The following is a 27,717-nucleotide window of genomic DNA, read 5'->3' as shown; positions in this document are numbered from 1 at the left end:
GTCTGTGTGTGTGTGTGTGTGTGTGTGGAGGGGGAGGGAAACGGCGGTGGAGGACAGCTTGACAACTTGCCTGTACTACAGATAGCTGTAGCTTTCCTGGAAGGAGTTACCAAGGTACTCCCGAGTAGTCAACAGCTGATAGTTCCAGATATCGATTATCTGCCGGCCCTTGCATTCTTCCCTCATGTCCCTTGAGAATCATTTTCCTGAATACAATAAATAGTTTGGACATCATTTGTGAAGTAGGAGTAGCAAATTTCTCGTCTTGTGAAGTACTTCCCTCTTCACAACATTCCCTCTCTTTGTCCATGAAAGTTTTCACCATCAAGGTCAAACTCTAGTTGCACCAACGTCATAAGTAGCAAGAAATGTGAACATTCGGGCCAAAAATACGGTACCATCATTAGCAATGCTCCAGCCTTAAATCATCTATTCCAGAAAATCAGTGACAAATGCATTTAACATCAGTAGCAATGGGTTGTGACACATTCACCAAAGTTCCTCGTTCTATTCCAAGTGAAGGAAAAGTGGAGGCTTAAGCATCAATGGAAGACAGACCCAGATTCCAACCATACAGTGGAGTATCAAATACGCTGGCCGTCAAGGTTGCTTGTCCTATTGATGGGGATTTTTTTTTTTTTTGAAAACCTTTATTTATCGCAAACATAGTACACAGCGTCTGCCTACAACCACTGCGGGCCGGCCGCTATGACAATATCCAACCTACCAAGGTACCTTGCTCTACAGTAGATGACAAAGGTAACAACGCCGCGCTAAACAGGCAAGGGACCGGAGGGAAAGGATAAAGAGGGTTTCATTTTATCATTTTGACGAATCGTCCTAAAGTCAGATCGGGTGGCTGAGTGGGCGAACAACATATAAAGGTATCCAACAAGGAGACATCGTTATCAAAATACTAGCATACATTATTACAATAATAATACACAAGCGCAGAAGCACATATCGCCCTAGTCAGCGCCCACCCAAAGAATATATCACATTAAGGAGTTATAATCCAACTTATCAACAGTACAATAGGATATTAGAGGGATCATTGAATAGCAGCAATGGAAGGATGTGACGACGTATATAAAGCACTCCTTATATGGGAAAAATTTTTGACAGATAATGCGCCCTCAAACAATTGTGGAAAAGGGGGAAGGAAGAGCAAAGGAATTGTAATCATTCAGTGGCTATGCAATGTAGTCGATATCGTAGTTAGAGAATCAATCGACCATGTGATAAGACGTAGATACGAAGCACAAAAAATCGTCCTGGAAAGAACCAAACCCAACCTCCCGTCTGACCCCAGATGGACAAGAAGAAAAAGAGGAATAAGAGGAAGAAAAAGAAGAAAAGGCCATAGAAACAAGAAGAAAGGAAATCAAGCCCCAACCCCCCCACCCTGCACGTTGAAGAGGCTATGGCCCTCCCCCCCCACAAACGTGCCTGTCGCCCCAAGAAACCCACAGAAGGGTAACTCCCAAGAAAGAAGAAAAGAAGGGAGGAGGAGCCCACCAAATACTAAGTCCCCCGGACGCCCCAGCCATACAACCTCTTCTACCCCATGTACAGTAAAGAATAGATAGCATACAATACTGAGAAAATAGGGAGAGATCACGGGTATCACAGCAGTACGCACTTAGGAGGTACCCCAGTCCGAGTCCCCACCCGCCAATCGAAACCAAGTCGTCACCACCCCACATGTGAATCGGCAGAAGCGGGGAGATGAAAGCATCACTTAAAGTCATTAGAGTCTCACTGATGTATTGTATAATAGCGCTTCAATCCGAGATCTCGCCAGCCAGGAAATTACAATCCACCAATTTAAGTCCGCTAACCCTGGCCAGTCCGTACCCGTCCCCCCGACCGGGACCCTCGTGGGGGAACCCCCACTAGTAAAACAAAGGAACAAGATGGCCGCTTTCGACAGGGAGATGTTGTTCCAAGACAAAATGGACGGTTCCAGTCTAGACCGAATCCATGAACACCACTGAGTGGTGTCAACCAATGCTGCAGAATGATGAAAGGCAGAAGCAGGGCCAGCTGAGCGTGGACAATAAGGCTAACCAAATGCCGCGCCTGCGGCGCCGTTCCAGAAGGCAGCAAAGTCCAGGCAAAAGTTACAAGTTCCGACAGACATGGAGACAGTGTAGCGCTGGTGATGAAAACAGGCATCAGAACGCGTCCGCCGGCACTGTCAGTGAGCCGAAGTGGAGAGCAGTCGTGACGCAACAATGTAGCCCGGTCTAGAGTGAGGATAGGCAGAGCGTCACGGTGAAAGAAGAAAGCCAATGGTGTAGGATCCACCCCGGTCATGGCGGCATCAAGACTCTCGGACAGCGACAGAAAGCCTTCACGCGCGTCCGCCCGCAAGTCGTCGAGTGCACTGAGAATAGAGCCAGGAGTTAGAGCAGCCAGGGGTCCCATCTTCTCCACTAGTACAGGCGCGGTCTCCAAAGTTAGTACAGTGTTCAGGGCCCCGCAGCACAGTCTAGTGCTTATCGAGTCAACGTTGGTAATCAGCGCCGCTGGATCAGCCATCTTGGCAGCCCCGTCAGGGGAATCACAGTGGCACCGGGGCGCAAATACTAGAGAATCACAGAGACTCAGGTCGCTGTCCCTGGGCAGATCCGTAAGCAGTGGGCGATCCGTGATATGACCTCACGCAGATCAATTCGGAGCGGTAGCAGGCTTATGGGGAAGCTACAGTGTCCAAATGTCTCCCATCATGGGGGTGGCGCCACTCACCTCCCCTGTAGGTCCCGGTTGCAGCGGCACTCGTGAGAACTCCCGGTCGGCAGGTACATAATCCAAAAGTAGCAGGCAGTCCCATACATTCGGAGACAGCGGCGCCAATCAAGACGTAAGGGTCACTCTGCAGCCATACCCCCTCGTAGCTCCGGCAGCCGCCCTATCTGCATCCCAGCCTGGGTCTCGATTACGGGGGTAGGGACGAACACCGTAGAGCACTTGGTAATATTTCGGGATCTCGGGCAGGCAGGGACCTCGGGGGAGCACCAGTAAATGCAGCGCTCGCTTGCCGTCCTCTCGGTATCACCCAGCGGCAGGATAAAGGTCAGGATATCATCGCGAGGAACAAAGGATCGAGGAGCCGAGGGGCTACACGTCCGTTCCCGTCGCCATCTTGGCTCCTCCCCTATTGATGGGGATTTGTGGGTTATTCAGCTTTTTACAGCCCACGCAGAGAGTGCACTCTTTGCAAGAGGTATAGGTAAAATGTCAGAGGTTTTCGGATTGCAAATTGCTTTTGAAGAGGAAGGATTTTTTGAGGAGGTGGATCTTTCCCATGAAGTAATAGGACAAGAAATGGAATGAGTCAATAATAGCAATAAAAAGCACCCCAACAGTCGGAAAACATCCGTAGAATGTATGCTATGCTGCACCATTTCCTGGTCTGCCTGCATTTTAAGGAGATCATTGCTGATAACACAATTCAGAACATAGGGGGTCATATGGATGAATTTGGAGGAGGCCATTTCCGTAATGAATGCACAGTAATGTGAGAGCAACTAGAGTGATACAGGTTTCAATACTAGTAGGGAAACAATATTTTGCATTTCCAAGGGTGACATAATATAAAAGAGAATTCTGGAATAAATGAAAGCACACATTTTACCACATTTACTTCACAGTTATCAGTTGCATCTTCACTGATATCACAAAAAGAAACGCGAAGTTATTTGTGGTATCCACATAAGTTACATTTGTAGACATCCATGCACCCAACCCCGAGAACAGAAAGGTTAACAAAAGGTAGTGCAGGCAGTCCTCGATCCAAGCAAGACAAAGGTAAAAGACAAACCTTTAAATCCTTCTTCTGGCATACAAACTGAAGAGCAAAACAAAAATGAAAGCATTAGTACCACAAGCTGACCAACATAATATCAAAATATGTTACTATATGGACATTCAGGTAGAGCTGTGAATTCTCTATGCACAGGAGCAGATTAAATGTACATGCAAGTAGGCTTCATAACTGAAAGCAGATGGAGTACATAGTGACCGAACTGTAATGCAGAATAAAGTTAACATATACTTTCATTGATGAGGACGAGGCACTTGAACTGAAGCTGTACTTCACTAATTAAAAACCATATGTCAAAGGCCAGAAACGCATAAACAAAAACAGTAAAAGATATATAATAGTGGAACAGGACTGGATGCAGAGAACTCAAAAGCTGAACTCATGGGCACCGGTAGGTGGTGTTGTGCAGTTCCACGTCTACGCTGTTCTGCTCCGGAAGTGACGAAGTGAGCCGCATGTAAGCACCATTCATGCACATTTACACCAGTTTCTTTCTCATGCTTGTCCGCAACCTCAGACAAAGAGCCCAACAACAAATTGGTTAGACCAGCATGCAGATCTCTAAAGGGGAACCTTTTTAAATAGGAAATAGTCCATTCCACAGAACGGGGAGGTAAGAAGGGGGAGATGGCAGGGGGAGGATTGGGGTTGACGAATCTTCACTTAAAGTACCCACCCGAAAGAGCGCTACTGAAGGTAAGTATCTTGTTCTGTTGGATATTTCTAATCGCAGATTCCTTACCTTGTGAATGGACATCAAAGCAGTACAGCCCGAAGTACCAGCTCTGTGGAATGACTCAGACCAAATAATCGTGCTGGACTGATATGGCAAAATGCCCTCTGTGAGAAAGTGCCATCTTTCTTGCATTGGTATGCCCCCACTTTTTGCTGAACTGCTGATGTGCTTTGACTGAGTGTGCCCTGGGCTCCTGCCAACCAGGTGCCCACGGCCTGTGTTCCTTCCCTGAAACTGTGTTAAAACCAAAACTCAATTGGCATCTCTGGCCACCTGTCAGCCCCTAGTAAATGGTACCCTAGGTACCCAGGGCATGGTGACCAGATAAGACCCCTAAGGGCTGCAGCACTTATTGTGCCACCCTTAGAGGCCCTGTACCCTGACACCCACACACTGCCTTTGCAGGCTGAGTGTCTCAGTGCAGAACTATTCAGAGAGTCGACATGGCACACATCCCTGTGTGCCATGCCCACAAAACCCACTGCACTGGCATACCTCACTCAGCCCTCTAACTGGGTGCCCTATGCCAGCGGTGGGGGCACAGGTGCATGAGCCCTGTGCCCCTACAGTACCCAGGGCCATTCCTGGGCACTAAGTGCAGTGATGCCATTAAGAGTATATGGTGCTGGGAGGTTGTCATTAGGAACTCCACAGCACCATAATGGCTACACTGAAGACTGACAAGTTTGATATCAAACTTCTCAGCACATTAAACCCGCACTGATGCCAGTGTGGAATTAAATGTAAAATGCACCAGAGGGCATCTTAGAGATGCCCCCTGAAAACCTAACCTGCAATCCACGTCTGGACTGAGAGGCTGCCTAGGCTGCTACACAGCAGACATGTTGCTGGACCCCTGGGTGGAGAGCCCCCGCTCTCCTGGGCCTGCAACAATGCACATCCTGGGCGAGGTTCTAGGTCGCCCCCAGGATGGACAGGGGGAAGCTTCAAAGGCCTGCCGCCTTTGAGAGATTCTCCAGACCACTTGCTGTACTCAGCAATTGGCCCCCATCAGTTCTGACCCCCACTCTGGCAGGAAGACTGGCGGGAAACCCTACGTCAGGAAGGGGGGTGTGCGAGCCTGTGCCAACCCCACCCCTCAGGTGGGTGAGGCGAGGTGAAGCACGACCCGGGCTCCGGCCATCTTGAAGATGGGGAGCCCTGCCCAATCACAGCTAGGCTCCTGACCCCCTCCCACAGGAGAGGAGCAGACTAGGGGGTGTACTCACCCCAGGACAGGGACCTATTAGACCCTGCCCTTGCCCTACCTGTAACGCCCTAAATTCAGTATTTAGGGGCACCTTGAACCTTCCTTCCTCAGATCGTGATAAGAAAACAAGAAAGGAGATCAAGAAGAAGAAGACCCGCCGCGCAGCTGCTAACAACAGGACGATACCAACTGACTTGGCCCCAGCCCTACCGGCCTGTCGATTCTGGAACCTGCTCCTGCTAAATCCCGGCAACTCCTGCGGGTAGCAACCTCGGACAACCCGGAGGACCTGCCTGCCTTGACCCTCTAACAGACTGGGACTCCCATGAGCAGAGGCTCAGCTCCAACAACAATACCCGTGGTGCCAGCCAGGAACCACGAATCCAGCCCACTCTGCACCCGCCAAGCCCGGCCCGTGCCCAAGTGATCCAAGACCACGAGGACGTCCCCCCGGCGACTGGGACCCGAAGTCCAGTGCCCAAAGACCCTCCTCGACGACCCAGATGATGCCTGCAGCCTCAGAACCAGAGAATCCTCCAACCGCGACCAGCTGAGGGTAAGATTTCCCGACGCTAAAAGACACCTCTGCAACTGATGCCCCATGGTCTCCTGTGCCTTCCTTTGGGGTACCTACCTCGTCTCCAAGATCCCAACTTACCGCTCAAAGTGGTGGTCGCACCTGAAGAATCTCCGTTCCAGAGTCTGCAGCCTTTGTTCACTTTGTAACTTTCCCATTGGATAACATTGAGAGCCCGGCGGCTCAAAAGCACCCTGCCTTCCGAGTGCCGCTGGAAGTGCAACCACTACCCTACTCTACTTCCCCACTTAGCCTGAGTAAGAGACTAGGAGCTCAGCTCCCACAGCCACGTAGCCTGCCTGCTTGCAGCCACCAACCAAGGGCCCCCTACCCTCCATTCAATTGCATTGGGCATTCTCTCTCTGCACCCGGCTGCCCCAGTGCCGCTGAGGGTATAACAACTGTACCTTTGCGACCCTGGGAGACCCCTGAGTCTAAGCCCAGAACCTTAACCTCACCAGTCGAGGACTCACCTGAAAGCCGATAACTCACTTTCCTTCCATAGGCTAACATTGACTGGTTTTCACTGAAATTTCTTCCAAGTGTTGATTTTTGAAACTTTAAAATATTCTTCTGAAATCAGCAGAATTTACGATTTCCGAAATACTCACCTGGGATCAGGAGAGAAGTATTTCCGTCCATGGGATAACATAGCTAGTTTTTCTCTGAAAAGTTTCGAAGTGTCAACTTTGAAAATACATTTATATCCTTTTAAAATTAAAATTGTAACCAAAACGCTTTTACTTAACTGTTTACAGCTTAGGTCCCGGGACTGATCCAGGATCCAGTATTGTGGTTAGCATAGTAATCCTGAAAGTAATCAATTGCATTTTTTATAGAAACACCAATTAAGCTTAATGTTAAATTGTGTTTAGAATTGTGTTACCTATTGCAACCCCAGTAACTAATGTACTTACCAAGTCTATTGCCTCTCTGCAAAGTAATTACCAAAGTCACTCATACTGAGAAAAGTATATTTTGATACCTGTTGGTTCTAAAAATAAAACAAATATATCTTTTGATATAAAAACAATTGGCCTAGAGTTCAGTTCTTGAGTGTGTGAAAACTTTTGCTGACTGAGTGTGTACAACAAATGCTTTACACTTTCCTCTGATACTGCCCTACTGCTCGACAAAGCTACCACTTTAGAGAGTAAGGTCATATCTGACTTTAGCCTCTGTTATACCTCTGGAGATTGGGGACTCTATACACACTGTACCTTACTTTGGTCAAGTATATATAAAGCCACTTTCTTACACCCACTGCAACGTACCTGACTGCAAGACAATAGTGCTTCTTCAACATGTGCACTGATGCACATGTAGCAGCCTGACAGAATCCCCGAGAGGCACTACGCAAGCCATCACAGAAGCAGCAGCCTTGGGCTGAGTGGACTAGGCCTTTAACCGCATCGCTGCTGCGGTGATTTTTGCGCTGTGCGGCTGTTTTCCGTTTTCCGCGTTACATGACGAGCTCAGCTCGTCATCAGCACACGCCACCCGTGGCTGTTGACGAGCTGAGCTCGTCATCAGCAGCGAAGGGGTTAATCCTTCGGGTAGCAACTTTTTACCTAATTTTTAGCATATTTTAGGCTGAGAACTACCCACCTAGAGATGGTTCTTTTCTGAACATCCTTGCCTTACTTTGCTCCAGATAAGCCCACAAAGAGCGGTTAATCCACCCAACAGTCTCTGGTGCGATTGATGTGAAAACTGTGATCTCCCTATGGACAATGGAGTCTCTCCTCTTTCGAGGGGTGATGTGGTAAACTGTTCGACATGAAAAGGTGTAACTATTTTCCTCAGGAATGCAGCTCTAGTTTGTCCGGAAAAATTGTTGTTTAAGGAGGCTGGAAGGAAAGTGCCTTCAGCTCACTTATGTGACAAGCTAGCATTCATAAAAAATATTGCTTTCAAGGTCAAACAGCACAGTGGGCAACTGTGCACTGGATCAAATGGGGTGCACGTGCACCTCTAAAAAGTGAGAACCAAATTAAAGTCCCTCTGTGATATCACAAGGGGGGTGGTCAAGAACATATGCTGTAAACCTTCAAGAAATCTCATCAGAACAACAGGTGTTTTTGAACAAAGAAGGATATCTTGCAACTGTAAAAAATATTTTTAAAAAGCCGAAAGGGCTAACAAATACACTTTAACGGTGCCTAGTGCAAATTCTTGCCAGGCTAAAGATAAAATAAACAGCATAATAGCCAGCAGTTTGGCCTGTGATGGGTCCATGAGGTACAAGCCACAAACATGTGCAAGTGCACAGTGTACACTGTCTTTGTGGAAGACTGCCTAGCTGCCAAGATAATATCAACATCCTTGGGATGGAGATCAGTTGAAATCAACTGCCATCACTCAATCTCCATGAATGGAGGTGCCGGTTGCGCAGTCCCAGGTGCTAGTCCCGCCCTGTTTTTGAGACGGAAGAATCTCCCGAAGCCTTAGCGGAGGAGAGATGTTCATGCTCAGGAGAATGGCATACCACATTCTCCTTGTCCAATTCGGAGCCACTAAGATGACTTGGACCAAGTTATTCCTGATTTTTTGCACAGCATGCATGGAGCTCCACTCTAGGCAGAATACTACTTGAGAGGCAGCCTTCTTGGGAACTCTAGTGCACAAAAGTGTTAACATTGCATGTTTTTGGTGGTGGTGAAAAGACTGAACCAGGGTTCTCCCTATTGCTGGAAAATGCCCTTCACCATCTCCATATGTAACAGGCATTCATGATCCAATAAGTGTTGGGGCTGAGTTTGTCTGTCCTGGTATTTAGAGATCGCGCAGCTGTAAAAATGCCCTGGTGATTCAGCCACTTCCAACGGCACAAAGCTTCTTGGCATAGGACCAAAGACCCCACTCCACCCTGCTTGGTACAGTACCACATGGCAGTCGGTTGTTTGTGAGACTCAGCACCAGTCTTCCTTTGATGCTTGGCAGGAGGGCCTTTAACGCCAAGCGGATCGCCTGCAACTTGAACAGACTGATTTGGAGTCCGTTTTCTGCTGAAGACCGGAGTCTTTTTATCATCACCTTTCCCAGATGTCTCCCCAGCGTCAGCTTTGGGTATGGTAAAGAGAGGAGTCTGCCGTTGATTCAATCACTGTGAAGCAGCTACCATTCCTTCAAAACCTGGATGGGATCCAAGCCCCTGTCATGGTGCCCAGTGGAATTTCAGGTACGTCAGCAAATCCTGCATGTCAAATCTAGCATTCTCGACTAACAGATTCCAGGAGGCCAGTATTCACAGGAGCATTAGTGTCACGCTCAATGAAATCTAGGGCAGAAGATGAAACATCGGGATAATAGCCTGAACGTCCTGGACTCTCCACTCCGACAGAAAGGTGTGGGCACACACACGCACACACACACATGCACACACACGCATGCACACACGCGTACACACACACGCAGGCGCAGGCACAGCCACACACACACACATACCCCTCCCGACTCACTGGGTTCTTTTGTCGCTGCGCTGCTTCAGGCTCCGTCACTCCTCCGCATCACCTGGCACACGCGGGGCTCTCCCTCAGGCATGGGAGCCCCGCGTCAACACTGCTCCTGAACTTGCATTTTCGGGCCCGGGGGGAAAGGCCTAACCGGAAAAGGCGGGCCTGATGGGCGGATCCAGAGAAGGGGAGGCGGGCCTCTTCCCCGCTGACAGGCGATGGCCGCGCTTATGTGAACACCCTCCGTTGTGCGCTCTACGCCGTGCTGGTGGTAAATGTCTGTTGCATAATCATCCCCACTGCCGTCGCTGCCGCTGATTTGCAGCAAATTACTGAAAGGAGGAGTCGGATTGGTCATGGCAGGAGGTGGACTCGTGGTGGCAGGGGATGAGTGTGGTGGCCGGAGATGGGTAAAGGGTGGCGGGGGAGGGACTGGTGAGGGGCAGGAGACGAGCAGGGGCTGGGTGGCAGAAGGGTGGCACGCGATGGGCAGAGAGTGACATACACAGCTCTGTCGGCGGAGTCAGCTCACTGCCCCCACCGCCCTCTGTCACCGCTGCGCGTGCCCGCCACATGATCTAATCTTCAGTCGCCGCTTCCTCTTATCTGTCACTGTCGCCAATTTAAGGGAATTTAGACTAAAGTTGCCATGGAGGGAGGTTAACCCTTTCCAAGCCAGATAACGCCCCCGGAGCCCACGTGCCACTGGACCGCTCCCAACTTTACTCAGAGTTTCAAACTCTCATTAAAGTTCGTCAGAGCGCGAGCTGCAGGCAGCAGCACCCCCGGGTTGTCTGTCAGCCCCTGCAGCGGACAGACAGAGGACGTCTTGTCGTTTGCCCCCCACCCTCCAGAGTCCATACATCTTGCTTCTTTGCTCAATTGTTTGGTATAACATACCTTTCCGTGGGACAGTCGCTCTTTCTCTCCATTCCCTTGCATGCACAGATCTCTCCCCCATAATACTTCCTTATCCTTGATTCCCTTTATCCTGTGTAGCTTTCAGCTTCTCATGTATCTCTTTCCACCACCTTCTCCTGCAAACCGCAGAGTCAGCTATCGAGAGCACAGTGCCTGGTGTTCAACGATGACCTCAAGAAATCCAAGAAACTGTGCCGCTCCCTTGAAAAGGCCTGGAAAAAAGACCCATCCACCAGCAACAAGGATGCCTTCAAAAGCGCCATTCGTACTCACCACCAACTGATCCGAAAAGCCAAGAAAACATCATTCAAGGATCGACTTGACAACAACGCCCACAACAGCAAGGAACTTTTCAACATCGTCAAGGAATTTTCTAACCCCTCGGCCAACTCCAACGACATCACCCCCTCTCAAACCCTCTGCGACTCCCTAGCCTCTTTCTTCCACAACAAGATTGCTGACATCCACAACAGCTTCGACAACCAACCAGGATGCCAACCCACCCTACCATCTGCAGACCATCTTCCCCCCGCTAACACCCTTAACGCCTGGAACCCAATCTCCACCGAGGACACCATCCGCCTGATGAACTCCATCCACTCTGGATCCCCCACAGACCCATGCCCTCACCACATCTTCAACAAAGCAGACTCAGTCATAGCTCCGCACCTCCGAGACGTCATCAACTGCTCCTTCAACTCCGCCACCTTCCCGGATGACTGGAAACACGCTGAACTCACCGCCCTTCTGAAAAAACCAACAGCAGACCCCACCGAACTCAAAAACTACCGCCCCATCTCGCTTCTTCCATTCCCGGCCAAAGTCATCGAGAAAGCAGTCAACAACCAGCTCGCCGCCTTCCTCGAATCCAACAAATCCCTCGACCCCTCACAATCTGGCTTCCGAGCAAAACACAGCACTGAGACCGCCCTCATTGCAGCAACAGACGACATTCGAACTCTACTGGACAATGGAGACACAGTCGCCCTCATCCTCCTCGACCTCTCTGCAGCATTCGATACAGTCTGCCACAGCACCCTTCTACAACGCCTCAACAACATCGGAATCCAAGGAAAAGCACTTGATTGGATCACCTCGTTCCTCACTGGAAGAACCCAGAGAGTCCGCCTCCCACCATTCAAGTCCGAGGCTTCTGAAATCATCTGCGGCGTACCACAAGGATCCTCACTCAGCCCCACCCTCTTCAACGTATACATGAGCCCCCTTGCGGCCATCGCTCGCCAACACAATCTCAACATCATCTCCTACGCGGATGACACTCAACTGATCCTTTCTCTCACCAGGGACCCCAGCACCGCAAAAACTAACCTACATGAAGGAATGAAAGAAGTCGCAGAATGGATGAAACAAAGCCGTCTGAAACTGAACTCAGACAAAACAGAAGTCCTCATCTTAGGTACATCCCCCTCGGCTTGGGACGACTCCTGGTGGCCGAAAGCCCTTGGAAAAGCACCCATCCCTACAGACCACGCACGGAACCTAGGCGTCATCCTAGATTCTTCACTCTCTATGAACAAACAAGTCAGCGCCGTATCCTCCTCCTGCTTTAACATTCTTCGCATGCTCAGAAAAACATTTCGCTGGATCCCCTCCGAAACAAGGAAAACAGTCACCCATGCTCTGGTCACGAGCCGACTGGACTACGGAAACACCCTCTACGCAGGCACCACCGCTAAACTCCAGAAGAAACTCCAACGAATCCAAAACGCATCAGCCAGGCTCATATTAGACATCCCACGCAACGAACACATCTCTGGTCACCTTAGAGACCTCCACTGGCTACCCGTCAATAAGAGGATCACTTTCCGACTGCTTACCCACGCACACAAATCACTCTACGACATCGGACCAGATTGCCTCAACTCTCGGCTGTCCTTCTACACCCCCGCCCGCCAACTTCGCTCCTCCAGCCAAGCCTTCGCCACTGTACCTCGCATCAACAAGACCACCATGGGAGGCAGATCCTTTTCATACCTGGCTGCCAAAACATGGAATTCACTCCCCGCTTACCTTCGCCTCACCCTGAATCACCTAGCGTTCAGAAAGCAGCTTAAAACGTGGATATTTGACAAATAATCCTCCTCCCCTTTCCTAAGCGCCTTGAAACCCTCTGGGTATGTAGTGCGCTATACAAATTTCACGACTTGACTTGACTTGACTTTGCAACACATCACTTTCTCTGTGGCTCGTCTAAACAAATTGGCGCGGCTGCCATTAAAGTGCAAGCGCTGCATGGAGCGCTTTTACAAGCATTTGCAATGCAATAGGTCTCACGTTCGCGAGAATTCAATCTACTACCGTTGTAAATGACAATGCCTTTTATTTATGTGTTTTTTAAAACCTAAATAAAAAGCATTGACATTTACAATGCCAATAGCTTAAACTCTCGCAAATGTGAGACCTATTGCATTGCAAATGCTTGTTTATATTACAAACTAACTGCAGGTTTTTAACTACATTAATAGCTCTACATATCACTTCTTAGTATGCAATGATGCCAGGCAATACCATATCTTATGAAAAGAAGTGCCTTGTTTCTTCATCCAGGAAGGACTTTCACCAAAATTTGAGTCAGCAAATTTGAGTTAGTATTCCTTAAAACCTTGCTAGTGAGTTCACATATATTCCACGGTTTATGTGTGGTGTCATACTCCCAATGTCAGCCTCCCATTATACTTTTATCACCGTGAGGCAAATGCACATCACATCCTAAACAGAACCGTAAATGGAAGGAAAGTCTGGCTAGTTGCTTCGAATAAGGCACCTGTTCATCCCCTAGCTTTGCTGTTGCTGCAGATTCAGTCAATAGTGCTTGTGTCCCTACCGTGGTGGGCTTTGCCTCAGTCTCCTTGAACGTCTCCAACTTTCTGATGTAGGATTTCCCAGCACTCAAGTCTACGGGGAGTCTGTGGCAACGAACACCTGTCCGAGAGACTGGGACTGTGAGGGTGGTATGAACTCACTGTTTTTGCACACAACCAGAAATTGAGAGCCTGGATGCTTGGAACTTGCATGAGTATGCAGAGCATGTGCATCTGTATATCTACAGCAGCACATGCTACTAACATAATGTTCCTAAACAAACAAGTACATTCTGTTTTGTAATGCTTTTTCTGGTAGATACTCTTGTCTAACTGCAGATTCCTTACCTTAAGGTTATTCCCAAGCATCAGAATGGATCTGGATGCTCCCAGGTTACAGTAAGTGGCATCTTGTGGCTCTGTGGCGACTGTTCGGCCACAGAAGTGACAGAGCAGAGCACCATGTAACACAGATGTCAGTTTCTTAATCTTCCTACTTATGCTCCCCTAGACACGGAGCACTAGAAAGAATTGCAGGTAAAAGGGTGCCAAACCTCCACTTGTAACCTCATAATGATGTCCAGTAGTCCACTCCACAGAACTTGGAGGTGGGAAGGCAGTTAGGACTCTAGGGATAGAATACACCAGAAAGTGTTTTACCAAAAGTAAGTAAACTATTTTTCTGATGGACACTTTAAATCGCAGATTCCACGCCTCAGAACAGATACCATAGCAGTACATTTCAAAGATGAGAGTCTTTGCCTTCCTGTCCTATCTGGCTGTCAAGACAGTAGGCGTTGCGTGAATGTTTGCACTGATGCCCATGTCCAAGCCTAGAATATGTCAGGAAACTTGCATCCTCCTAGTCAGTGAAGTCATAGTGCCGTGCCCTGGTCGAATAAGTCCTCAGGCCTTCAGGGAATTGCTTCTTGGTCAGTACATAGCAGATTTTAATGCAGAGTACTATTCATCTTGACAAAGTTTTTGTTTGCACTGCCTTTCCTTTCTTTGCAACAGAAAAATCCTACAAAGAGCTGGTCATCCACACAATGGTCTCTTGTACGATCAGTGTAAAAGCTTAATGCCCTTTTAGGGTTCAGCTGTTGGTGTCCTTACTCCTACTTCGATTATCAGAGTAATGGATTAGCCAATGTGGAAAGACTCAACAACTTTGGGGAAGAAGACCACTCGGGCCACAGCATTAACTTGCTTGGAAAGAAGGTGATGAAGGGTGCCTAATGTTCACTCACAAGTCATGCATTGCGCTGCACCCACCATAGATGGACTAAGCTGAAGGCCTTCAGGATGCATGGGTAACATGGACTACAACAGTCAGAGGATCAAAATTGTTGGAACTCAATCTCTACAAATGGAGGTGAGAGTTCCAGAGACTCAGTGCATGACACTCGTTTGTTGCAGAGTGGGGGCCCTCTCTAAGTGCTAGATGGGTCAGCGGGCAAAAACACTTTCTGAGGGCTCTGGATACCATACTCTCCTAGCCCAGTCCAAGGCTGTAAGATTACTTGAGCCTGGTCTGTGCTGACTTTCCTCAGAACCTGAGGGAAGAGAACATGAGCGGAAGGAGTCTTCAGGAAGGAAACTTCAGTGCACCTTTGAGTTAACATTGCACATTCTTGCTGGTGGTGAACAGATCTAACCAGTGCATTCCCCAACATAAGTCGACAATGCCCCTTGCCACCTTGAAGCGGATGAGGATAGGAATCCAAAAGCCTCAGAGGTGTCCTCACTGAGAACCACAAACATCGGGATCATATCTTAAATGTCTTGCACAGCTGAGGCAGTCGCAAGGCCTTGACAGCCCAACTAAAAGGAATTCTCTGCGCATGTGGGACATAGACTCATTTTGGAAAAAATAAATAAAAAGAGTTCACAAGTTTGTCTACAATTGATAGCGTAAGACTTTCTTTGGGCAGTAAGTTGTTGTCACAAGTATCCCTGACCTCTGAAGATGGGCAGCAACTACTCCTATCAATTTTGTCAACAGCAGAGGGGCCAAGGTTAGACTGATGGAGAGCACAGCAAATTGGAAGAGTTCAAACCCCACTACGAAGCACAGATAAGACCAATCAGACTGCAATGGGACAGAAAGGTATTCCGGGGAAAGAGGTACAGAACAGGCCTTAGGCCTTTGTCCCTTTGTTTGAGAAAGCAGTGAAAATGGTATCATTCTCCTGTCTCCGAAGCAGAGATACGCTTACTAGCATAATTGGCCAGCATAAAGTCGGGTTCTTCAAGATTGTGGAATTGTCCAATGACAGTCGCTCTGATGTGGGTGGAAAATGGGCAGGGATTGTGGGTTGAGGGAAGAAAGGAGGGCATAGCCCCTTTAATGATTTTCAAGACTCATCTGTTTGATTTGATAGCTCTCCAGCCAGAGAGAACATGTTGCATCCTATGTCCTAATGAGCATGGGCCTGTGAGGGAAAACTAAAGAGGCTTGGCAGTCGATGCTACAGGAAAAGGAGAGGGAAGCTGACCCTGCTGATGCGAATGGCCTCGGCCACAGCCATGACCCCTGCCACAAAAGGACTGGACCTGCAGCTGCTGCAGAGGTTGGTAAGTCTAGCATAGTCTGTAGGCTAGCCCTGTGGAATAACCCTTTCTATACTGTGGGTGAAATTGTTTGGCCGGAAAAATAGTCCAAAGGATGGCGCCGCAGCCTGACTGTCCCCTGAGTGCCAAATTAGCCTTCTCCCAAACAATCTTAAACCATCAAAGGTCATGTCCATGCCTGGATATACGCAGAAAATCTAGTTGAGAGCATGCAGGCATGCCTTCTAAGCACAACACCTATTGCAAAAGCTCTGCCCACATAGTCCGTGGAGTCCAAATCAACAGGCAAGGCCTACTTCCCACTCGTAATAGCCATCCTGTTTCAATTTGAACAAGCGAGGCTCTGAGGTATTCTGAGAAGTCTGGCAAGATTTTGCTGACCATTTTCCATAAAGAATAGGTATGCCTGGCCAGAAGGCACTCCACATTCAAAGTTTTTAAGGAAACACTGGTAGAAGAGAACAATTTCTTTCAGAAGGCATCAGTATGTTCCAATACACCTTCTAGAGGATTAGTTGGAAAGGCATGAGAAATGTAACAAGTGGCCAAAAGGGTACCTTTGATATTAATGACTCAGAAGTCGTGCATCTTTTTGGCAGGATCTCAATTAACAAGTTTGCCTTGGTTTCAAAAGTAGGTTACTGTAAATCAAGCACCTCTGCTGCCCCTCACACAACTACAGCGAAAGAGGCACTTTTTTCATTGGCACTGGTAGCCCAGGTAGCGAGTCTAGCACAGCATCAGGGATGTATCAGAATCACTGGCATTTATAGCCCATCTTGAGGTAGTCTGCCTCATCTTTATTATCAGTGTCACAGGGAACATTTTGCATACCTTGAGCCACATAACAGTCTGATCTAAATAAGGCCTCTACGTAAAGTACTGGCATTTAGGCAGAGGATTGTAGTCCAGTCGGAAACCGATTGAGCCTATGTGATCTCTGTAAGAAAGTGGTTCTATATATACTGCACCCAAATAAGGTACAGTGTGTATAGAGTCTCCAGATGTATGACAGAGGTTAAAGTTAGATATAACCATACTCTCTAAAGTGGTAGCTTGGTCGAGCAGTAAGGCAGTATCAGAGGACAGTGTAAAGCTTTTGTTGTACACACTCAGTCAGTAAAAGGTTTCACAAACTCAAGAACTGAACTCTAGGCCAATTGTATTATATCAAAAGATATAGCTGTTTTATTTTAGAACCAACAGGTATCAAAATATACTTTTCTCAATATGAGTGAATTTAGGTAATTACTTTGCAAAAAGGCAATAGGCTTTGTAAGTACAATAGCTACAGTGGTTGCAATAGGCACAACAATTTCAAAGACAATTTAACATTGAGCTCAATAGGTTTTTCTACATAAATGCAGTTGATTACTTTCAGGATTACTTTTCTAGCCTCAGGACTGGATCCTGGATTCCGTCCCGGGGCCGTAGCTGTAAACAGTTAAGTAAAAGAGTTTGTTACAATTGTGATATTTAAAGAATATAAATGTATTTTCAAAGTTGACACAGAAACTTTCCAGTGAAAACCACCCAATGTTATCCTATGGGAGGAAATGCACGTCACAGGTAAAGTAGGTTCTCGTTACTTTTGTAATCCAGTACTGGACTCCTAAGTTCAGCACTGGGGCCTCTACCTAAGACAGGTAAGTAATTACGTTTTGGTATTTGGTACGATTTTTAAAGAATATTAGTAGTTTGCAAAAATCGACAGAAGAAATTTCACAGAAAAACAGTCAATGGTTTCCTATGGAAGAAAATGCAGGTAACTGGTAAGTACAGTTAGGATTACTTTTGCGGTTCAGTACTGGGATAAAAGGTACAGCACTGGCTTCTCTCCTGATCACAAAGTTTCAAAACTCCACACTTAGAAGAAATTTCAAGTGAAAACCAGTCAATGTTAACCTATGGAAGGTAAGTACTCGACTGGTGGAGATAAGCTTCTGGGCATAGACTCAGAGGTCTCCCAGGGCCTGAAATGAACAGTAGTTACACCCTCAGCGGCACAGGGGCAGCCGGGTGCAGAGAGAGTAGGCCCAATGCAATCCAATGGAGGGTAGGGGGCCTTTGGTTGGTCGCTGCAAGCAAGAAAGCCACGCGGCTGTGGGAGCTGGGCTCCTGGTCACTTACTCAGGGCAAGTGGGGAAGTAGAGTAGAGTAGTTATTGCACTTCCAGCGGCACTCGCGCGGCTGGGTGCAGGGTGCTTTTAAGCCGTCGGGCCCTCAATGTTATCCAATGGGAAAGTGAAAAAGTGAACAAAGGCTGCAGCCTCGGGGTGGAGATTCTTCAGGTGCGGCCACCACTTCGAGAGGTAAGTTGGGATCTTGGAGAAGAGGTAGGTACCCCAAAGGAGGGCACAGGGGGCCGCAGGGCGCCGGATGCAGGGGTATCTTTTGATGTCGGGAAATCTTACCCTCAGCTGGTCACGGTTGGAGGGGTCTCTGGTTCTGAGGCTGCAGGCGTCGTCTGGTTTGTCGAGGAGGGTCTCCCGGCACCAGGGGTATTACTGTAGGAGCAGAACCACTACTTGTGGGAGTCTCAGTCTTTTGGAAGGTTCAAGGCAGGGAGGTCTTCCGGGGTTGTCGAGGTTGCTGTCCGCAGGAGACGCCGGAGTTTCACAGAAGCAGGTTCAAGGATCAACAGGCCTGTAGGGTTCTGGGGCCAAGCCAGTGGGCGTTGTCCATTTGTTAGCAGCTGCGCAGCAGGTCTTCTTGTTTCTTGGTCTTCTTGTTGTTGCAATCGGCATCTTAGGAAGGAAGGTTCAGGGTGCCCCTAAATACTAAATTTAGGGGAGTTACAGGTAGGGCAAGGGCAGGGATCAATGGGTCCCTGTCCTGGGGTGGGTAAACCCCCTAGCCTGCTCCTCTCCTGTGGGAGGGGGGCAGGAGCCTAGGACTCCCCATCTTCAAGATGGCCGGAGCCCAGAGTCATGCTTCACCTCGCCTCTCCCACCTGAGGGGTGGGATTGGCAAGGCTGGCACACCCCCTTTCCTCACTTAGGGTTTCCCAACGTTCTTCCCGCCAGAGTGGGGGTCAAAAACGGTGGGGGGAAGTTGCTAAGTTTAGCAAGTGGCTTGGAGAAGCTCACAAAGGCGGTATGCCTTTGAAGCTTCCCCCGCCCATCCTGGGGGAGGAGGCTTGGCACCTCGACCCATGATGTGCATTGATTCAGGACCCCGAGAGCGGCAGGCTGTCGACCCAGGGGTCCAGAAACATGTCTGGTGGTGGCGGCCTCGGGGCAACACAGTCAGGACACTGGGAGTTGGTTAGGTTTCAGGGGGCATCTCTAAGATTCTCTCTGTCGTGCATTTTACATTAAATCCCACACTGGCATCAGTGCAGGTTTATTGTGCTGAGAAGTTTGATATCAAACTTCTCAGTCTTCAGTGAAGCCATCATGGTGCTGTGAAGTTCGTAATGATGACTTCCCAGCACCATATACTCTTAATGGCAGCACTGCACTTACAGTGCCCAGGAATGGCCCTGGGTATTCTAGGGGCATAGGGCTCATGCACCTGTGCCCACACCACTGGCATAGGGCACCCAGCTAGAGGGGTGACTGATGGATGCCAGGGCAGTGAGCTTGTGGGCATGGCACACAGGGATGTGTACCATGTCGACTCCCTGTTTAGTTCTGTACTTAGACACTCAGCCTGCAAAGGCAGTGTGTGGGTGTCAGGGTACAGGGCCCCTAAGGGTGGCACAATAAGTGCTGCAGCCCTCAGGTGTCTTCTATGGTCACCATGCCCTGGGTACCTAGGGTCCCATTTACTAGGGGCTGACAGGTGGCCAGAGTTGCCAATGGGGTTTTGTTTCAACACAGTTTTAGGGAAGGAACACAGGCCCTGGGCACCTGGTTGGCAGCAGCCCAGGGCACACTCAGTCAAAGCACATCAGCAATTCAGCAAAAAGTGGGGGCATACCCATGCAAGAAAGATGGCACTTTCTCACAGCGCGACAAAGATCTGGAGCAAGCCTACGACGGCTCGCGGTCAGATACTGTGTCAAGATAGGATCATGTGCCGGCAGGGAAGGGACTGGCATGGACCATAGGGGAAGCATGAACAGGTATTGGACATGCCCGGATTTCGAGGCCAGAGTTAGCTCAAAAGGAGAACCGCCGGTGGGAATTTAAATGCATACCCTTGAGGCTTTGTGAGGTTTGAAGGCACACAAGAAAGAGCCAGAAGTATCTGTAAAAGCTGCAGCATGTCTTTCTTGAAGTTTGCGGTGGGATTGAGGATGACCAGTGAAATACAGGGCCCCTGGGACCAACTGCGGGACTGGATCAGATTAAGAAGGCGCTTGTGGGGTATGACCCTCTGATTGATGCACTTGGGCCTTCAAACCTGATTTAGAGTGCTGGGATGGAGTTGAGTCCTGCTTAGTCCTCTTGTACTTATGGCACACCTTCAACTTACTGGAACACTTTGCATACAAACAGGAATTCCAGCAAGACGAATTCTTTGAATGAGGTTGCAAACGACCCCCGACTTGGAACATGATCAATGTTTTGACCGCGATCCCTTATGTTCGGCAATGCACCATTTTACCTCCTGTTCCCTGATTGCTGTTGCATGCCTGAGGGTGAATCTATTGCTCAGCTCTGTCATTACGGAGTCAGAATGGAGTAACAATGGTGCCACATGGCACCCTATATTGTCACGTTAGAGCACTGCTGAGGAAATTGTTCTGATCAAATCTGGTGCCTGGGGAAATTCTTATTGCGAGGAATCTGCAGTTAGAGGTATCTATCAGAAATAAGGTGCAACGTGAAATTGGCAAAGCTAATGGCTGCCAACAGTTAACAAGTATGACCTGGACATATTTCTTATTGGATTTTAAAATCGGCGTTGATAAGAATTTCTGTGTATTGTTTCTGAATTTTAAGGAGAAGTGTAATGCAACACATGAATGTTGTGCCGCCAGGGGTCAAATAGTAAAAGTTATAGTTCACGAAGGGAACACTACTTGTAATACTGGCTTGCAAAACAAGCAGTATTAAAGAGGGGTGGCTTAACACAAAATTGAGAGAATTAAAAAGGAATTTGAATAGACATTCAAAAGTTTAGAAGCTTACATGTTATTCTTTCACTGTTAGAAAAGCCTAAGGGTTTAAGAAAAAAAATACACATCATAGGTAGGAGAAACAAGGAGGGAAGAACCTACATGGGTCAGCAAGGACTAAAAGTAAATGAAAAATGAAGATATGATTTTCACATTTTTTTAGCCAGTTTAAAAATAATTCGAATTTTCAATATGTAACCATTATGGGCAATTCAAATCCTTAGCACTGTTGGGCCGCCCAAACTTAACTGCTATATGTGGACAGCTCACGGAATTGGGGGATCCCCTCTGTCCTAAACACTGTTAAAGCAGCATTCAAAAGTAGCATGCTTTGTAATATCATTTGAAATCTGATGGTGTGCCCAGTCCCAAAGGACCGCCAAATAGCCTTTTTAAGGACAACTTTAAATTATGGTTGTCTTGGGTGATCACCCTCTCTACCATTGTATTTGCAATTCACAGATTGTTCTGAGAACTTTGCTGGCATCCAGCCTGCACCCAATATATAACAAAGGGGATTTTACAAGTAACACTTCATAGAATGATTGCACTTTTTGATGTGGAGTCTAAGCATCTCTCTCTACATGAACTTAAACTTGGGTGAAATCAAACAACCATATTCCAAACACCCTAACAGGCTTTATAGCAGACATGAATATAATGTTTGTATGTATGTGGTATTTTGGAAGTTTCAAAGTTGATCTAGGAGGAAATTGAGGTAAAAAGGGTGTTTGTTTATTTCATGGAATAGCGTATAGCCTTTAATGGAGTGGACCGTGCAATATTTTGGTCTAAACTGTCAAGATGGGGAACTCCTAACATGTCATATAGTCTGTGTATTGGAATAAGTGGGTCCAAGTTAAATTGGCCCACAATAGCCACATTTTTAATGAGATTATGACAAACTGAGATCTGAAACAGCAGTATGTGTTAGCTTCCGTGCTTTTCACCATGTACATTTCTGATCTGTTTGACACTATAGCAGAGGAAGGAAGCCATCTGCCTAGATTAGGTAAGAACCACTCTCAGACTCGGCAGTATAGCGATGGCACTAATATTCTAGGTAATACAGGATTAGTCCTACAGAGATCTCTCAAGGAACTAAGTAACTATAATATTGCCAATAGACTAGCAGTGTGAAGAAAGTGCTATCCGAGTGACAGACTTCATACTGTCCATGGACAGACTCTCTAGCCACGCCACGCCTCTGAGCACTTCACATTACGGAGCCAGACAAAAAAATTAGGTCTCAAGAAAATATTCTAGAGGGCTTAAACTGGAGCACCAACAGCTTTCTTAAAGCGGAGGTCCCTTAGCGAAGAGGGGACGATTGTCAACAATATTGCAATATTGGCAAATATAGGATTCAAAACTTAAAATTAATGTCAGTGAACAGAGTTAGTTTACATATCCGTTCTCGAAGGCAAGGGCTGAATGCTCGGAGGGATGTGCAGGTGCCTAACAATGAGACTCACTTTCTAGCTTAACTGACAGAGTAAGACTCCCATAACTTGGAAACATAATAGCCATACCTAGGAGCATGTAGGGGAAGGGGAACTGACACCGGGAAGGACAATTCCTATAAAATATTGCTGACTATTCATAAGTCAGCACAAAAAAATTAGTTAGCAGGCTTCAGAAGCAAGCAAACCGTCCATGTTTGGAACCACCCATCAAATTCAATAGACAACGTCAGTATTGCATACAAACAAAAAGCTAGTTGCTTCTTAGTAACAACAAACGTGAAATTGGCAGACCAGTAAGAGCTAAATTTATTAGCACTTACACATTTAAATAAAAAAAAACTATTTTAGTAAGAGACTTGCTATACTAGAATACCAAAGGAAACAGTTGACCATGCTTTTTACAATGATGTGCTTGGATATTTATCACCCTGTGACCAAGAAAATATAATAGGAATTATTATACACTCCACCATAATAGTAACTAGAGCCATGAGTTGACACAAAAAAATATGTTAATGCATTAAAGTGAATAACATTTTTCTTACCTTGTAAAACATCGTCCATTGCTGCATAATCTCCCATTGGCTCGTCAGCCTAGGTAGGAGAAAAACATATATATATATAAAATTTGCCAAACTTTCAAGTTTTTAGTTTAAATACCATGCATGAGGGGTATCCATTAGAATACCAATCATATGGTTCCCATTTTAACATTACACATAAGCTGGGAACTCACAGCAAGGTTGTCTATTTTATGCTATTAATTGATACTAACAGTCACCAGAAAGACATCCCTCATACTCCGGTGCAACACTTATAAACCCTTAAATACATAGTTAGCCTTTTGCACCTTGACACCATTTAAAATCTAAACAGCGCAGGTCCTTCTATATTCATGTGCTCCCAACCTATGTGATTCTATTATGGATATTACCCCAAAGGCGCACACATTTGCATTTTCCATCCTTCGAAAACTTTACATGCAGATAATCTCATTATATTTTTATCATTCCAGTGATTTCGGCACATCCCATACGTTTCCTTCTTTTATATGCTAATTTTGGGTGTTATAATAATCTGTATTTTTTTTAACTATGCATTTTTGACATTTCCGCCAACATCCCAAACATCTGCACATTCTCTATTGGGAAAGCTAACAAGCAAAGTCTTACATACTCTGTGTACTCATGCATCATCATTGCAGCCCATCATGTTATGTGTTATGTTATGTTACTGTGATTTATAGTGCGCTACAGCTGCCCCAGCAAAGGGGCGTCCCGGCGCTAATAAAAAGAATGACTGACATAAGCAGATGGAGCCGACAAGGACTATGGTGCAGGGAAAATATGAGTCTTGATGGCCTTCCTGAATTCTAAATAGTTGATAAGGCCACGGATATACAGAGGAAGTGCGTTCCAAAGGATGGGCGCTCTACTATGAAAAGAGCGGCCGCCAGCACAAACTCTTTGTGTCCTAAACGGGTTCTTGCTGACGCGTTCTGTGCCATTTGCAGCCTCAGAACCTCCGCCTTGTTGGACTCCAGATAAAGAGAACAGGCATAATCAAGTCTGGACAATACAGACGCCTGAATGATGGGTTGCCAGACTCGCACCACCCCTTATGTACAGATTTACCACTGATAAAAAATAAATCAAGGAATGGAGGTACCGAAACATTTTACCTACACTAATAAAGGAATTCAACAGAAAATGGGAGGACTGCATTTTATAGGACACAGAAAAGAGCAGGGTTGAAAGCTGCATGCTACTGTATTTTAGATGCAACACAAAAGACCTGTAGTGAATTTGAAAAGAGAGAAATTACCTTGAGTAAAATAACAGATTCAGGAATGACTCCTAAGGTACCAAGGGTTGATGAATCATCGTTTAGCACCTTCCCCTCAATAGACAAGTTCTGGTCAAAGGGAGCAACTGAGAAAGCATGCATAATCTGTCAAAGAGAACAGTAAAACATGACAAAATCACATTAAAATGGCATGCAGTGTAAACAATACGTTTTGCATCCACCACAGTTTTGAGTTATCATAAGGCAAGCTGAACACCACCTTTTTATTTATTTTGTACACACACATGTGGGTGGAATCTCCCCGTATTGTTTAAGCAAATGATCAAACAATTGTGATATACAATGTAGCTTTTAAGCCAAATGTTCTAGTGCAAATGTAACCATCCTTTTGGAACTATTAACTGTTCTTAGAAGCTTGCACAACAAAAAAATCCGGCTGTTAAAACCAAAATATTATGAGTGAAGTCTTGATTTGAAATAGCCCATCTCCGGGCACCACGCCGGCTAACTAGCAGTGACTTTCATTCTTGAGAGACGCACGTATTCAAACTGTCATAGAATCCCGATTGTTATCTCAATGCCATTTATGGCTTTCTTCTTCTGTAACACATCTTTGAATGGTGATGCTGAATGAGCTATACTAGTCCTGATGGTGATCCATCCGATTTATGACTTACTCTGTTAAAAACCACACTGTATGGACACTAAATTCCTCTGAACCATGTAACAATTATCTGAACTTGTAGTTGCTTCTGTTTAAAATGTAAGATGCCTGTATTACAATTTCATTACCTGTTTGTTGTATCACCTGTTACACTGCCGGCACCTCGCTACATATAATCACCAATCATTTGAAAACAATATTGTTAAACTCTATTTTCATATACATTAAACAATGGTCCTTGTTTAAAAAAAAAAACAGCTATTGCGCTCAAACGTGTCCTACTGTCTGTTTGCTGTATTATTACGTATACATGAATCTAGTAATGTAGAGGTTTAAAAATGAGTTTCGAAGATCTACATTGGAAAATATACCCTTCTTTGATTTCAAAATACAAAAAGAACTCTAATCTCTATCCACAGATGGTAGGTTATACAGAATTTGTTGAAATTCACCTCATCGAGTGTTGCAAAATTATCACAAAATGTACTGAATATTTTTACGGATGGAAATGATATGGGTTGTTAGGATCTTTCTTCCCAAAACAAACAGTTGTTAGACCCGACATCTTTTGCGTGGTATTCCCCAAACCTTTAGCCTTCATGCGTCCTGTTTTATTGAATTTGATTTTGTAGACTTTAGGACTGTGCCCTTAACGACTGCCAGCTAGTGCATACACTCTCTCATTCAAACATGGTAATGTTAGAAAAAAACAAACTGGCACATTTTACTTATTTGTAAGACACTAGTAAACAGTACTACATGTACCCAGGGCCTGTAAATGAAATGCTACCAATGGGTCTGCAGCACTCATTGTGCCAACCACTTAAGTAGCACGGTAAAAATAAGTCTCAGACCTGCCACTGCAACCTGTAGTGTCATTCTAATCTGCCATTTTGCCCTGGCAAAACTGTTGTGGAGACCCTATGGCCAGACACCATTTTGTCCCCAATTCAGACTTCATTTTATCTTAGGCCTACAAGGAAAATGTCTTCCTAGATTCTAAAACATGGTGATCTTTACTTTGCTGGGCAAAACACCTATGGCACACCCCATTAAACCCATAAATATGTCACATCATGCTGAGGTACAAAACATATCATATCCTCCGGTAGTGACATATGAAGGATGTCCTATTCCCTGGCAGTGATATACAAAAGTTGTCATATCCTCCCGATGGTGAAAAAAGTGTAAGTTCCTTGTGTATTCCCCCTCTCCGTAGTGACATACAAAAGATGCCATATCCCTCGGCAGTGTATACAAAAATTGTCATATCCTCCCGGCAGTGAAACGAATGACAGTTACTGGTGCAACAGTAGTCTGAGGCAGGTGCCTTTTCCAAGGTAAAAAAACAGCCATAACCCAAAAGTGTAGTCTGCATTGACATATTCTACCTTCTTACTACAACTATATCATGTATATGTTTATGTCAATACATACTTTATCTTAAGGAAGATAAATACATTCTCTGAAATCAAGCTCAAATTGGAGAAGTCTTTGCCCCAGGTTATCACACCAGATGCTGCCTGAGATTCTCCAGACTGAACCTGCCACATGAACGTGCTGCCGCAGCCTCCAGTCCTGTGCTGAATGCTGATAATGTGTGAGAGGAGAAGAGCAGAGCCCAGATGCTGAGTGTTTTCTTTCAAAAGAACACTCACTTTCAGGCCTTCTGATAGTCACAGCATGTTGCTGTAAACAGGTATGCAGTACTGTGTCTTCTAAGAAACTCTAGATGCAAGTTAATCTGCTCCATGCTCTTGCAAAGAATAAAAGTAGGTGTAGGTTGCTAATTTATCACTATGTTGGAAATGCTCATATTCAAATTTTTGGTCATATGCCTCAGTGCTGTATTAGTCATATTATGTATTGCTATTTTCCATGTCCTAAGCAACAGAATTATAATTCTGAAATAAAAACTTTTTAACCATTAAGTATCTCTAATTTAGTACAGGGCTTGTGTGTGATATACTAAAGATTGAAATTGGGTTTGAATTACCACTGCGTCCCTGAAACCTTTTCAGGACTACTAGCAATCTAGAATTCACTGACATTACATCATCCAGATAGTGGAGTGTGGTTGTGTGGGGGTACAACAAACAGGGGCTTTCACGTTCAACCATTGGTGCACTGAACTAAGTTGAAGTATCTGTGGGCGGGAAAGTGAGAAATTGTAGAACTGAGCTTATACATTAAGTTTAACATAACAAATTCTACGTTTTACAAGGTCTCAATACGCCTTTTTAATAATAACAAGTCACACGCAGGGTAGGCCCTATAGGCCCTATAGGCTCAAAAGGCATGGTGCACAGAGTTAAAAAGTAGGACATGTGTACTTGTGGTTAACATGTCTTGACAGTGAAAAACTCCTAACATCGTTTATCACTGCTGAAAGGCCTATCACTCTCATTGACTAACACTGGGTTACCTTATAACATTTAATAAGTGCTAACTTTAGGCTGGTACCAGATAGAAATATACTATTTACTTTCAAATAAACTGAAATTTTGGGCTAGTATTGAGGATATGCGGATAGTGGAAAGAGTAGAGAGCGATCACGACCCATTAATCCTATCATTTAGGCTATTTGAA

The 27,717-nt window shown here is 46.1% G+C and overlaps 1 protein-coding gene across 2 annotated transcripts in view; it reads right to left on the bottom strand.

Annotated features, from left to right (window-relative positions):
* USP48 (ubiquitin specific peptidase 48) overlaps positions 1–27,717 on the bottom strand; it is a 776,411-nt gene that overhangs the window by 57,932 nt on the left and 690,762 nt on the right. For both annotated transcript variants that reach the window (XM_086921588.1, XM_086921587.1), the window contains exons 24-26: positions 24,483–24,608; positions 23,204–23,252; positions 3,827–3,853 (exon numbers count right to left, since the gene is read on the bottom strand). In XM_086921588.1, coding sequence (XP_086777714.1) covers positions 3,827–3,853; positions 23,204–23,252; positions 24,483–24,608 — 202 coding nt within the window. The remainder of the gene's footprint in view (positions 1–3,826; positions 3,854–23,203; positions 23,253–24,482; positions 24,609–27,717) is intronic.

This window comes from Lissotriton vulgaris, chromosome 5, assembly GCF_964263255.1.
Source record: "Lissotriton vulgaris chromosome 5, aLisVul1.2, whole genome shotgun sequence".
In the NCBI taxonomy this organism is placed as follows: domain Eukaryota; kingdom Metazoa; phylum Chordata; class Amphibia; order Caudata; family Salamandridae; genus Lissotriton; species Lissotriton vulgaris.
The sequence above is the reverse complement of the archived record's forward strand: the minus strand, read 5'-3'. Positions and strand labels throughout refer to the sequence as shown.